The sequence below is a fragment of the Podarcis muralis genome, chromosome 17, assembly GCF_964188315.1.
Source record: "Podarcis muralis chromosome 17, rPodMur119.hap1.1, whole genome shotgun sequence".
NCBI lineage: Eukaryota > Metazoa > Chordata > Lepidosauria > Squamata > Lacertidae > Podarcis > Podarcis muralis.
Genome location: NC_135671.1, coordinates 38,928 through 53,803, shown reverse-complemented (window position 1 = coordinate 53,803; position 14,876 = coordinate 38,928). Strand labels below are relative to the sequence as shown.

At 41.8% G+C, this 14,876-nt stretch overlaps 1 protein-coding gene across 1 annotated transcript in view; it reads right to left on the bottom strand.

Moving 5' to 3' along the window:
* Window positions 1-859: 859 nt before the first annotated feature.
* Window positions 860-14,876, bottom strand: part of CHD1L (chromodomain helicase DNA binding protein 1 like) — a 34,324-nt gene continuing 20,307 nt past the window's right edge. The window contains exons 18-23 of the mRNA XM_028712270.2: window positions 7,687-7,895; window positions 5,210-5,308; window positions 3,734-3,804; window positions 3,394-3,508; window positions 2,464-2,572; window positions 860-1,383 (exon numbers count right to left, since the gene is read on the bottom strand). Coding sequence (XP_028568103.2) covers window positions 1,311-1,383; window positions 2,464-2,572; window positions 3,394-3,508; window positions 3,734-3,804; window positions 5,210-5,308; window positions 7,687-7,895 — 676 coding nt within the window. The 3' untranslated portion in view covers window positions 860-1,310. The remainder of the gene's footprint in view (window positions 1,384-2,463; window positions 2,573-3,393; window positions 3,509-3,733; window positions 3,805-5,209; window positions 5,309-7,686; window positions 7,896-14,876) is intronic.

The following is a 14,876-nucleotide window of genomic DNA, read 5'->3' as shown; positions in this document are numbered from 1 at the left end:
GGGTCCACCAACAGGCACCAAGAATGAGGATTTTTTTTTTAATAAAAGGGGCTTTATTCTCCCAAGTGAGCCTCATCTGGTGCCTTCATTATACTGCCTATAGATACCAAGGAAAAACTTTCCTTGTGAACTGAGGCCTTGAATGTGTTTGTGGGAGAGGGGGGTGGTTATTGATTCCCCCCTTGTTTTTATTCTGTATTTTTTTTGTTTTGTATTTTTATGTCCTGAAATTTTTGGATGAGGGGCAACCAATCAATCAATTTTCAGAGGAGCCTCTAAGACCCTTCACACGAACTGAAAACAGCCCCAAGGAACTGGGAAGACTTGGGAGACACGTACAAGAAATGGAGGGGTGAAGAAAGCAGCAATCTGGCAAACCCTGAAGGCCAGCAGCCCCATCCCCTTTGCTCCCATCCCCAATTTCATGAGAGAAACTGGGAGGCCTGAAAGATGGAGTGTGGCCAGGGGCAGGACTATTTGCAGGTGTGCACAATTGCAGAGCAGCTACAGTCTTGCATCCTACGGAAACTCCATGCACCCCAACTGCCATGATGTACGGGCCTCGCCAGGATGCGCCCCAACTGCCATGATGTACAGGCCTCGCCCAGCTGCAGCCAACCCACCGGGAAACCCATCCTGTCGAGCGCAATCCGGCCTTGGGCAGCAGGGCCCATGGCATCCCCTATGGTGGGCAAAAGCCAAACTCAGAATGTCAGAATGATGAAACCTCTGGAGCGACTGAGGCACCTTCAAATATGTAGTGTGATTTGTTGGCTGAGATCATTTACTTTATGTTCTTCCAAGTAGTAGAACCTATTTCACTTAGAGATTAGACAACTGAACTATTTAGGCAATTCAGTCATATTTTACAAAAGTGGTTTATTTTAAAAACACAGCTGTTCTCAAATGTTTTGAAAAAATAACGTTTTTTTAAAAAGTACTTCACTGGAAGATGGAAGCCCAAGTCACACTGCTATAGTGCTGCTCTTGTCTGCTGTGTGGCTCCAACTGTGCTCAGTGGCAACAAGTCTTATCCAAGCCCAAATACTCAAGCCAGTTTTAGGAGGCTTGTTTGTGGTAAAGTGCAAAAGTACAGCTTCTGTTCTAAAAACTTGGATGCATGATGGAACTCTAAATTTCTGGTGCACATCACTGATATAGAGAGACAGATTTCTAAACATGCTTCTTGTGTGCCTGCTTAAATAAACAATTATAAAGAAAGTCAACATGAATCTTGACTGGCTGCAGAAAGAGCAGGAAGCAGCACTGTGAACTGTGAGTGGTTATTTCTAATTGATTTTTTAACACCTTTATGGTTGCAGCGATGCTGCTGATGTTGTGGATGCTTGTGAAGATGATGCCTTGTTTCTAGGAAAGTAGTATCTAAAGAAAATAGTTAAGGAGTTCTCAGCAAATACCTACAACTATTATTACCTTAGTCAGGAAGTAAAATATTTACAGCTCGTGCTGGAGCTGCTTACAGATGATTGCAGATTTTAATGTGATCTGTGTACACTTACAGTGGTACCTTGGTTCTCAAACTTAATCCTTTCCAGAAATCCGTTCCAATACCAAAGCGTTCCAAAACCAAGGCATGCTTTCCCAAAGAAAGTAATGCAAAATGGATTACTCTGTTCTAGAGTTTTAAAAATAACCCCTAAAACTCAATTTAACATGAATTTTACTATCTAACAAGACCATTGATCCATAAAATGAAAGCAATAAACAATGTACTGCAGTCACACAATCAATCAATCAATCAATCAATCAGCCAGCAGCTGAACTGGGTTCCACACAGGCACAAAAACTAAAAAGAGCCGCAAAAACAAAAACGCAAAATAAATAGCAAAACCAGACAGACCTCCGTATAACACTCAAAATGGAAATGTGGCACTCAAATCAGAAGTGTGGCACTCAAATTGGAAGTGTAACACTCAAAACGGCGCACGTTTAGCTTCCAAAAAAAAGTTCGCAAACCAGAACACTTCCTTCTGAGTTTGCAGTGCTTGAGAACCAAGGCACCACTGTACTTGGGAATAAACACCACTCAAAATGATAGTACTGTACTCATATCTGAGTAAATATGTGTAGGATTGAGCTGCAATAACATTTCCCTCAAAGACATAAAAATGTAATGCTGTAGTCTTTCAGAATTGCAGGACAAACTGCAACTTATCTGCCTTCTGTATTAAGAAACCTGTGAAAGGAGGTTGGGGAGAGAGCAGAGATTTTCTGTTCCACCACTACCTCGTGGCCTCACTAAAAACCAATGCATGACCTCCAAAATTGTTGGGAAAGTGGCAAGGCCTGTTACTCATCAAGCAGTGCTAGTCTGGAGCTTTAACATTTGGAAGGTCCCAATTTGCTATGTAAAACAGATGCAATTAATTTCCAACCTCTACAATCTGGCTTTTACAGATATGGCAGACTGAGAACTGCAAGGTGTGCACTTCAGAAGGATACACAAATGTGGGGATGCCTTTTGTTGTCAAGTACTTCCGGATAAGACGCTCTGTCCCATACCAATTAAAACCTTTGGTTGAGTATCCAATGCGGGGCAGGTGGACACTTGCTGAGAGAAAGAAACGAAAAATGCTGTCTGAGTTGTAGCTCACATGAAAACAAAGGATATGTAACTAGGTAGTTAATATTGCAAAGGAAATTCTTGTCATGGGACTAAAAAAGGTTAAGGATAGGTACCTGGAAGCCAGGGGTGCAACCTGGCCCCAAATATTAGCCACAAATCCCAAGGACCTTCTCCTACCTGTTCCAGAGGCAAAGAGTTATTTAACCCCCTTTGATCCTGTGTGAAGAACAGCAGAGTCTTTGGCACAGTTTGTTTTCTTTATACTCCACCTATCTCTCAGCACAGGACCCAAGGCAGCTTACTGAATATTTTTTTAAAAAATGCAACTAAAATCACACCATCCAAATAAATATTTAAACATAATTACATAAGTAACCCTATTAAAGACAGCACTGAGAACACATAGGCACATAGGGGAAAGATATGCAAAGGGAATAAACTAGGAGTGTTTGGGGCACCATAACCTCTTTAGTGAGAGGTTAAATTATCAGAAAGGTTTAGTTGTTTTGGTTTCTGGTGGTGATAGCGAGAATTCCAAGCTTTTATCAGCAGCGAGGGAACTAAGACTGCCCCAAGCTGCAGGTGCACTGCAGAAAACATGGGAAGCTTTCGATTCCAAACGGTTGATATTATTCACCACAGCTGGGGTTTCTGTTGACATGGAGTTCTCAAAGAGAATAACTCCATAATGGCAGGAATTCTAGAGGATCAGAATGTCCCAGCCATCCCTTTCAACTTGTTTAAACGGGACTTCAGGCACTAACCTTCTCAACAACTGGCACACTTGCTGTCACAGGCACACTTACCATCTCTATCCTTGGCCGCAAGAAAAATTTTCTTTAATCCCCTTTCCAAAGCAGGGAGATTAATTCCAGACAAGTTGTTTGAACGGTCTCGGTGCTGTGCTACAATAAGGGCCAGCTAGGAAGAAATCATATATGTTGTGATCAGATAAACAGAAAATTAAGTGCATGGCTTATAGGCAAGAAACACTCCCACTCTTTCCCCCTCCTTTTTTTTTTTGCAAATACACTTATACTTCTGGGATAAGTATGGAACAATTCTGATACTCTAGCTTTTATGCTAGGAACAAGATTTGGAATGACTAAAACGAAAGAAATGCAAACCATCTGTTTGTATAGTTACCAAGTCATGTCCTTTGTTTCTGGATTCCTTATCATCGATGGGGAATAAAAGAGTTCCTCCCAATGTCAAGTCTACAAAAATAATTAAGAACAACGGAAAAAACACTGAATTCTGTGGAACACTGAGGGGAAAATGCACTCAGGGTGAATTTCTGAAAGTCAGATTGGCTGTATTGCTCTCTCTTTCATGTACTTAACATAATGCTGATTTTTCATAGATGGTGAACAGAGTAGACAAAACAGAATTAATTAATTAATCAATTAATTAATTAGCAGCGTATGATATTTTCTAGTTCCTTAACTGGGCTTTCCTGTCTGCTGTGTAGATTAATCCAGATTGTTTCCATCAAGTTGCCAGGAGCAAGCAATAGAGAAGGAAATTTCTAAATTATGACTGCAACAGTTGTATGTTCCATCAGTCAGCTGGCAATGCTTTCAATGCCAGCATTCATTGGATTATAGGTTACCAACTGTTTACAGGTGTGCTGAGATGTCACACTGCAGGGATGTGGGGATATGAATAACGGGATTAACCGGTATCTCATCCAGGTATTATGTAGCATTTCACCCACATTATCTCAGTATTCTTTAATCTTGTAAAGTAGGTCAGTATTATTATTCCAAATTTGGGGAGCCAAGTATGAGAAAAAGAGAAAGATTTCTTTAAGGCCACATGGTGAGCTTATGGCTAAAATGAGATCTGAGCGAAGAATCCAGTTTATACTCTTAGCTGATTTAGGGACATTTATTTATTTATCTATTAATTCATTCATTCCCTGCCTTTTCCCTGATAGGGACTTAAGGCAGCTTACAGATAAAATAAGAACAGCTAAAACACGGGGAAACCCCACAACCATTAAAAAACAAACATTAATAGACATTAAACATTAATAGAATATATGATCTATGAAAAACATACAATCATAGCAAAAAAAGCATGGCACCAGCCCCATCAATAAACTGACTATTTTGGGAGTAGTCAGCTCCCAAATTCCTGTTGGAACAAGAAGGTATTCACCTGCCGGCAAAAGGACAAGGAGGGAACCAGTCTAACTACTCTAGGGAAGGAATACCAAAGTCTGGAAGCAGCCACTAAAAAGGTCCAATCTATGTAGCATAACGGATAAATTTACGCACCAAAGTGCATTCACTTGTAAGTTTACTTACACCTGGCAAGTAAGAGAGTGGAAGTGAACACATGAAGCAACTGTCATCCAATTAATCTTAGCACAGGCTTCTCTTACAGCTTTACTCTGCCCTAGAAGGGATGGTAGCTCTTTCCTCAAGAAAGTAAAAGGAACAATTTCCTGTTCATTTCAAACAGTTTAATCTAAGGCAGAGAAAATCAGAATATAGACTTTCCAAATGAGGCGTTTTAAATGCTTACACTATAAATGAGATCATTTGATTAAAAATAACAGTTTAAAAAGGAGGAATCTCCTAAAACTACAGTAGCTTTTACCTATCTCTTGCTTACCTTTCATCTTTCCTGCCAGCTCATATATTTTCCTTGGCTGGTCAGAGCGATTCCCCAGAGCTGTGAACAAGCCTCCTCTTCCCCAACGGCCCGAGTCATCTGAAGCAAAGAGTTAGATGATACTATTTTAAAGGGAGGGAAAAGGTCCATAAGACAGAAGTTCATATAGATCAGCTTCCAATAGTTCATCTGAGAGCACTTCCAAGCTACAAATCTGGCCTTCTAAGGCAAGTGCAAGACCTTCTGATATTAATCTGCTATTAGAGATTGCCTTGGCAAATGTAAATGCATTAATCCTGTATGGCTTAGTGACGGTAAAGAGTTTTGGATCTGTAGCTGCATTATAAACCTCTTCACTGGGTGCTATAATGTGGAAGAGTGATCCAAACCCTAATGGAAGAATGGCGCCACTCCCCCAGACACGTTCTGATCAACAGTAATAAAATATCTCCTATAATGTACTTGCTACCCACTAGCAGATTTTTAGCAACTCTGACTTCAGCCACTCAGGCCATAAGTGACCAGCAGTTGCTTAAAGACGTGTGCTATGCATTTAGACCATGGATAAAGAACCAATATCCCTCCAGATGTTGTTGGATCCACCTCCCATCAGCCAAAAAAGGGTGGCTAATGGTCGGAGGCGATGGGAACTGTGATCCAGCACACCTGGAAGACCCTATGCTCCGCACCCTTGATTTAGACTGTGCCACCTGAACTGTTTCTGGAGGTCACTAATACAGCGAAAATGTGTTTTGGAGGGGAAAGTCCAGGGCAGCCTGGGTGTGCTATATGATGCTAAATGAAACATACTCACTTACAGGCCACCTTGTTTTAAGAAAAGGTACTTTATAGTGGCAGAACAAGATGTACAAATCCCAGGCTGGGAATCAGAGGGCTTCATATCCTACAAGTATTTCTCTTAAATGATTTACAGAGTTGTGTACAGAGTGCAAATAGTCAACTGATTAGAAATTTGTTGGCCAAGGCTAAATTGTCGTTAGCAACGGTCAGAAGAGTTTTTAAAAGAGGCGGCAGAGAGGTGCAGAGAAGTTTGATGGTACATGACTGTGAATGAATTAAGCGCTCCTCTCATATTTCATGCTGGAAGACTTAATGCCAAACTAATGTCTTTCAAGACTGAGCGAAGTTCTTGGCATTCTGGAACAGACAGTATTCACAAGAAAACTTACGGACACCAGTTCTCTCCTTAACTATTTGACTTTTGCTCATCAATTGACATTCGATTATACGAGCAAGTATATTATTTTCATGCTTTGTGCAGCCAATCGAGTTTAATGACCTCTCTATATACCAGCCTTGCTTTAAACTGCTTGGCTTGTTGCTGCAAGTGACAAGGAATTTCACCCTGGCAAGTGAATGGCCTGCCAGAAGAGAGGAAGAGTCTTCTGCATTTCTGTGTTGCAGAAACCAAACAGGTTGGTGGCAGAGGTATGGAGCGCTTCATCCCTTCTTTACCAATTCACTGCATTTCTATAATAAATGTGCAGGGGACAAAGCTCCCTGGTGCATGACAAAACCAAGAGGACCGTGGCAGAGAGAAAGAACACTCCTTCCTTCTACCATCAGGCTGCTGTGTTCTTGCTAAAGGAAAGAGCACTCCAGAAATTCCACACCAGACTGAATTTCTATCTCCTGTGCCTTTCATGCATCCTAGAATCTGCAGAGACTCAAATACCAGACCAGGACACTGGGGCCATATTCACATCATACATTTAAGCACTATGTTATCATAGCCATGCCTTCCCTCAAAGAATCATAGGAAGTGCAGGGAGTTATTAGGAGATCCTTAGTCCCTCTCAGAGACCTACATTTCCCAGGGTGGTGTAGCAGTCAATCCCTCCTCACAGGGGACTCTGGGAACTGTAGCCCTGGGAGTGGAACAGGGGTCTCCTAACAACTCTCATCAGGGACGCGGGTGGTGCTGTGGTCTAAACCACTGAACCTGGGGCTTGCCTATCAGAAGGTGGGCAGTTCGAATCCCTCTGACGGGGTGAGCTCCCGTTGCTCGGTCCCAGCTCCTGCCAACCTTGCAGTTCAAAAGCACGTCAAAGTGCAAGCAGATAAATAGGTACCGCTCTGGCGGGAAGGTAAACGGCGTTTCCATGTGCTGCTCTGGCTTCGCCAGAAGTGGCTTGGTCATGCTGGCCACATGACCCAGAAAAACTGTCTGCGGACAATGCCGGCTCCCTCGGCCAGTAAAGCAAGATGAGCACTGCAACCCCAGAGTCTTTCGCGACTGGACTTAACTGTCAGGGGTCTTTTACCTTTACCTTTTTAAGAACTCTCAGCACCCTTAATACCCTACAGCTCCAAGCCACGACTGTTTAAAGCAGTATGATAGCGCTTCAAATGTGCGGTGTGAATGTGGCCTAAGAGGAGGCTATGGCTGCTCAGAAATCCAACTAATCTGGTGAATAAAAAACGAGGTCTCTTCTAGCAAAGTCTGCTCCACCTACCTACACAATGCACAATGATGGCATCCTCTTCTCCTGCAGAGGGGTGGGTAACATCACCTATAACATACTTGATGGAGCTCAGGTCAGGGTCTGCGTACTCCAAATCCGCACCCATCCCACTTTCTAAATCTCTTTCCATCTCCTCTTCGCTGCTCTCTTCTGACTCCAGGCTGTAAGACCTGTAGTGATTTGCTTCCCACCAGGCCATCCTGAATTTAAAAAGAAGAAGAAGAAGTATGCATCAGGTTGTTAAGAGAGGTTTCCCATGTTTTGTATTAGCAATACACCACCTATTTTACTGTAAACTCAGTAATAATAATACAGTGGTGCCCCGCAAGACGAATGCCTCGCAAGACGGAAAACTCGCTAGACGGGCAGGGCAAAAAGCCCAGAATAAAATTTAAGATATTAACAGATGCGAAGGAAAGAGGGGGATTTGCCCTGCCAGACTTAAAACTGTACTATGAATCAGCAGCGTTCTGCTGGATTAAAGAGTGGATGCTCCTCGAGAATACAGATATCTTGGATTTAGAAGGTTTTAATAATGCATTTGGTTGGCATGCATATCTATGGTATGACAAGGTCAAAGTGCATAAGGCTTTAAAAAATCACATTGTCAGAAAAGCACTGTATAATGTTTGGACTAAATATAAAGATCTGTTGGAGAATAAAACTCCAAGGTGGTTGTCACCCTTGGAAGCTAAAGCGGTGAAAAAACTCAATATGGAGGTCAGGTGGCCAAAATATTGGGAAATTTTGGAACAAGAAGGGGATCAACTGAAATTACAGAGTCATGAGAAACTAAAAACAAAAGTACGAGATTGGCTCCATTATTACCAAATAATGGAGGTTTATAAACAAGACAGGAAAATTGGCTTCCAGGTGGAGAAATCAAAATTAGAAACTGAACTGTTAGAACCCAATGTTAAGAATTTGTCAAGAATGTATAACTTGTTGCTGAAATGGAATACACAAGATGAAACAGTCAAATCAGTCATGATCAAGTGGGCACAGGATATTGGACATAATATTATGTTTGCTGACTGGGAATGGTTGTGGACCACCGGCATAAAATTTACGGCATGTAATGCCTTAATCCCCTTCATGGATGGATGTAATCCCCTTCATGGATCACTGCCTTGCTGTGGCGAAGGGGCTTGAAGAACTCAGAGAAGCTATGAACTATGCCGAGCAGGGCACACAAGATGAACAGGTCATAGTGGAGAGTTTTGACCAAACGTGATCCACCTGGAGGAGGAACCGGCAAGCCACTCCAGTATCCTTGCCAAGAAAACTCCATGGACAAAGACAACAGGCATATAAAAGTTATGACGCTGGAAGATGAGCCCCTCAGGTCGGAAGGCGTCCAACATGCTACTGGGGAAGAGCGGAGGGCAAGTACAAGTAGATCCAGAGCTGATGAAGCGGCTGGGCCAAGGCCGAAAGGACGCTCAGTTGCGGATATGCCTGGAAGCGAAAGGAAAGTCCAATGCTGTAAAGAAAAATATTGCATAGGAACCTGGAATGTAAGAACCATGAACCTGGGTAAGTTGGAGGTGGTCAAAAATGAGATGGCAAGAATAAATATTGACATCCTGGGCATCAGTGAACTAAAATGGACGGGAATGGGCGAATTCAGTTCGGATGACCATCACATCTACTACTGTGGGCAAGAAACCCGTAAAAGAAATGGAGTGGCCCTCATAGTCAACAAAAGAGTGGCGAAAGCTGTACTGGGATGCAATCTCAAAAATGATAGAATGATCTCGATATGAATCCAAGGCAGACCTTTTAACATCACAGTAATCCAAGTTTATGCCCCAACTACTGGTGCTGAAGAAACTGAAATTGACCAGTTCTATGAAGACTTACAACACCTTATAGAAGTGACACCAAAGAAGGATGTTCTTCTCATTATAGGGGACTGGAATGCTAAAGTAGGGAATCAAGAGATAAAAGGAACAACTGGCAAGTTTGGCCTTGGAGATCAAAATGAAGCAGGGCAAAGGCTAATAGAGTTCTGTCAAGAGAACAAGCTGGTCATCACAAACACGCTTTTCCAACAACACAAGAGACGACTCTACACATGGACATCACCAGATGGGCAGCATCGAAATCAGATTGATTATATTCTCTGCAGCCAAAGATGGAGAAGCTCTATACAGTCAGCAAAAACAAGACCTGGAGCTGACTGTGGCTCAGATCATCAGCTTCTTATAGCAAAATTCAAGCTTAAACTGAAGAAAGTAGGAAAAACCACTGGGCCGGTAAGATACAATCTAAGTCAAATCCCTTATGAATACACAGTGGAAGTGACGAACAGGTTTAAGGATTTAGATTTGGTGGACAGAGTGCCTGAAGAACTATGGATGGAGGCTCGTAACATTGTACAGGAGGCAGCAACGAAAACCATCCCAATGAAAAGGAAATGCAAGAAAGCAAAGTGGCTGTCCAACGAGGCCTTACAAATAGCGGAGGAGAGAAGGCAAGCAAAATGTGAGGGAGATAGTGAAAGATACAGGAAATTGAATGCAGATTTCCAAAGAACAGCAAGGAGAGACAAGAAGGCCTTCTTAAATGAGCAATGCAAACAAATAGAGGAAAACAACAGAATGGGAAGAACCAGAGATCTGTTCAAGAAAATTGGAGATATGAAAGGAACATTTCGTACAAAGATTACCATAATAAAAGACAAAAGTGGTAAGGACCTAACAGAAGCAGAAGACATCAAGAAGAGGTGGCAAGAATACACAGAGGAACTATACCAGAAAGAAATGGATGCCTCGTACACCCCAGGTAGTGTGGTTGCTGACCTTGAGCCAGACATCCTGGAAAGTGAAGTCAAATGGGCCTTAGAAAGCACTGCAAATAACAAGGCCAGTGGAAGTGATGGTATTCCAGCTGAACTATTTAAAATTTTAAAAGATGATGCTGTTAAGGTGCTACACTCAATATGCCAGCAAATTTGGAAAACTCAGCAGTGGCCAGAAGATTGGAGAAGATCAGTCTACATCCCAATCCCAAAGAAGGGCAGTGCCAAAGAATGCTCCATCTACCGCACAATTGCACTCATTTCACACGCTAGCAAGGTTATGCTTAAAATTCTACAAGGAAGGCTCAAGCAGTATGTGGATCGAGAACTCCCAGAAGTGCAAGCTGGATTTAGAAGAGGCAGAGGAACCAGAGACCAAATTGCAAACATGCGCTGGATTATGGAGAAAGCTAGAGAGTTCCAGAAAGACATCTACTTCTGCTTCATTGACTATGCAAAAGCCTTTGACTGTGTCGACCACAGCAAACTATGGCAAGTTCTTAAAGAAATGGGAGTGCCTGATCACCTCATCTGTCTCCTGAGAAATCTCTATGTGGGACAAGAAGCTACAGTTAGAACTGGATATGGAACAACTGATTGGTTCAAAATTGGGAAAGGAGTACGACAAGGCTGTATTTTGTCTCCCTGCTTATTTAATTTATATGCAGAATACATCATGCGAAAGGCTGGGCTGGATGAATCCCAAGCTGGAATTAAGATTGCCGGAAGAAATATCAACAACCTCAGATATGCAGATGACACAACCTTGATGGCAGAAAGTGAGGAGGAATTAAAGAACCTTTTAATGAGGGTGAAAGAGGAGAGCGCAAAATATGGTCTGAAGCTCAATATCAAAAAAACGAAGATCATGGCCACTGGTCCCATCACCTCCTGGCAAATAGAAGGGGAAGAAATGGAGGCAGTGAGAGATTTTACTTTCTTGGGCTCCATGATCACTGCAGATGGTGACAGCAGCCACGAAATTAAAAGACGCCTGCTTCTTGGGAGAAGGGCAATGACAGGCCTAGACAGCATCTTGAGAAGTAGAGATGTCACCTTGCCAACAAAGGTCCGTATAGTTAAAGCCATGGTCTTCCCAGTAGTGATGTATGGAAGTGAGAGCTGGACCATAAAGAAGGCTGATCGCCGAAGAATTGATGCTTTTGAATTATGGTGCTGGAGAAGACTCTTGAGAGTCCCATGGACGGCAAGAAGATCAAATGCATCCATTCTTAAGGAAATCAGACCTGAGTGCTCACTGGAAGGACAGATCGTGAAGCTGAGGCTCCAGTACTTTGGCCACCTCATGAGAAGAGAAGACTCCCTGGAGAAGACACTGATGCTGGGAAAGATGGAGGGCACAAGGAGAAGGGGGCGACAGAGGACGAGATGGTTGGATAGTGTTTTCGAGGTTACCAGCATGAGTTTGACCAAACTGCGGAAGGTAGTGGAGGACAGAGGTGCCTGGCGTGCTCTGGTCCATGGGGTCACGAAGAGTCGGACACGACTAAACGACTAAACAACAACAACAACAACAATGCCTTAAAGGAAAATATTATGAAAATGATTTATAGGTGGTACATGACCCCAGTCAAGCTAGCAAAAATATATCATTTGCCTGATAATAAGTGTTGGAAGTGTAAAGAAACTGAAGGTACTTTCTACCACCTTTGGTGGACGTGCCCGAAGATTAAGGCTTTCTGGGAAATGATATATAATGAAAAAAAAAAGGTACTTAAATGTACCTTCCCTAAGAAACCAGAGGCCTTTCTTTTGGGCATTGTTGGCCAATTGGTGTCGAAGAAAGACAGAACTTTTTTCATGTATGCTACTACAGCAGCAAGAATACTCATCGCAAAGTATTGGAAGATCCAAGATTTACCCACTCTGGAAGAATGGCAGATGAAGGTGATAGACTATATGACATTGGCAGAAATGACTGACAGAATCCGTGAACAGGGGAAAGAGACGGCGGAGGAGGATTGGAAGAAGTTTAAAGCTTATCTAAAGAAATATTATAAAATTAATGAATGTTAAAATGTCGAGGTTTTTGTAAGAAAAGGAGATTACAGCGACAAAACATTAAGTTAAAGAAAAGAACAATAAGGGATAAATTTATTAAAATTAAATTTAGGATTTGCTGAAATAAGTTTGGAAATTGGGATGTAGAAAGGGGAGGTTTGGGGGAGTCGGAGAAGAGAGGTTTATGAAAAAAAGGAGAGGAAATTATACATGTTTGTTTGTTTCTTTATTTGTTTGTATTGTTTATAAAAATGTTGTAAAACCAATAAAAAATATTTTTTTTTAAAAAAAGAAAAACTCGCTAGACGAAAGGGTTTTCCGTTTTTTGAGTCGTTCTGCAAGACGAATTTCCCTATGGGCTTGCTTCGCAAGACGAAACGTCTTGCGAGTTCTTGCGGGTTTGTTTCCTTTTTCTTAAAGCCGCTAAGCCGTTAATAGCCGCTAAGCCGCTAATAGCCGTGCTTCGCAAGACGAAAAAACCGCAAGACGAAGAGACTCGCGGAACGGATTAATTTCCTCTTGCGAGGCACCACTGTAATAATAATAATAATAATAATAATAATAATAATAATACAGCATAAATGGTCAACTGAGTTCCAGCCTTCTGATCAAGGCACAGCCCAGGGATAATATATGGAGGAGAGGGTTAGCAATGGCTTCTAGCCATGATGTCTATGCTCTGCCTCCTCAGTTGGAGGCAGCAATGCTTCCAAATACAGTGGTACCTTGGTTTAAGAACAGCTTAGTTTATGAACAACTTGGATTAAGAATGCTGCAAACCCGGAAGTAGATGTTTTGGTTTGTGAACTTTGCCTTGGAAGCAGAACATGTTTCACTTCCTGTTGAGTGTGTTCCATTTGTAAATTGAGTCCCCCGCTGCTATGGGAAAGCACGCCTTGGTTTAAGAATGGACTTCCGGAATGGATTAAGTTCATAAACCAAGGTACCATGGGAGGGGAGAGAGATCTTGTGCTCATCTTCTGCTCGCTGGTTTCCCATACACATCTGGTTGGCCACTGTGGGAACAGGATGCTGGAAACAAGTAATAAATGTTGGAAATGTAAAGAAAAGGAAGGAACTTTTTATCATATGTGATGGGAATGGAAAAAAGTGAAAAACTTCTGGGAAATGATATATAATGAGATGAAAAAGAGGTTGAAATATACATTTATTAAAAAACCAGAAGCATTTTTACTTGGCATTGTAGGGGATGATATTAATAGACAGGATTGTAAGTTGTTTTTATATGCAATGGCGGCAGCAAGAATATTATTGGCACAAAAATGGAAGCAAGAAGAATTACTGACGAAAGAAGGATGGCAAATGAAATTAATGGACCATGAAGAATTAGATAAATTAACAGGAAGGATCCGAAACCTGTGGGATCAGAGATTCTTAGAAGACTGGAGTAAATATTTGAACTATTTGAAAAGCTACTGTAATAAACAGATTATGTTAGTAGGATTGCAGGAAGTTCTGTAAGGAGGACTATTTGAAACATTGCAAGAAAGACTATGATGAGAATTATTAGTTAAGGGCAATTAAAAGTAATAGAGAAATTAAGAAATGCAGGACAAGTGATAGAGAACGGGAAATCTTCAGAAGTTGTTGATGGAAGTCTAAAATATTGTATAAGAAAAGAAGTTATGTTAAATGATTGTTGGAAATGATATGCTTAAAAAAATATATATAGAGAGAGAACAGGATGCTGGACTAGGTAGGCCACTATGTTCTTATGAGGCCTGGGGCCTGCTGGCAGTCTTCTCGGAGTCAGGCTGTTTGAGAAGACAGCCCAAAGTGACACAAGAGGTACTGCAATTTGAAAATAACATTGAACTGGGAACTTGCTAACTTTTAGCAGTAAGTCTTAAAATTTGAACAGAAGTGCCAGAGCGTTTTTGACATTTGTCAGGAAATATCACAGCCAAATGCCTTCAGTAAATATACAGAATGTCATTCTTATTTCCATCATGTTACAGTGCTGAAAAGAAAACAACCTAGACCAAATGAAAATTTTCAACACACATATGCTTTTTTCTTGGGAGAAAAGCAATGGCAAACCTAGACAGCATCCTAAAAAGTAGAGACATCACCTTGCCAACAAAGGTCCGTATAGTAAAAGCTCTGGTTTTCCCAGTAGTGATGTATGGAAGTGAAAGCTGGACCATAAAGAAGGCTGATTGCCGAAGAATTGATGCTTTTGAATTCTGGTGCTGGAGGAGACTCTTGAGAGTCCCATGGACTGCAAGAAGATCAAACCTCTCCATTCTGAAGGAAATCAGCCCTGAGGGCTCACTGGAAGGACAAATCCTGAAGCTGAGGCTCCAAGACTTTGGCCACCTCATGAGAAGAGAAG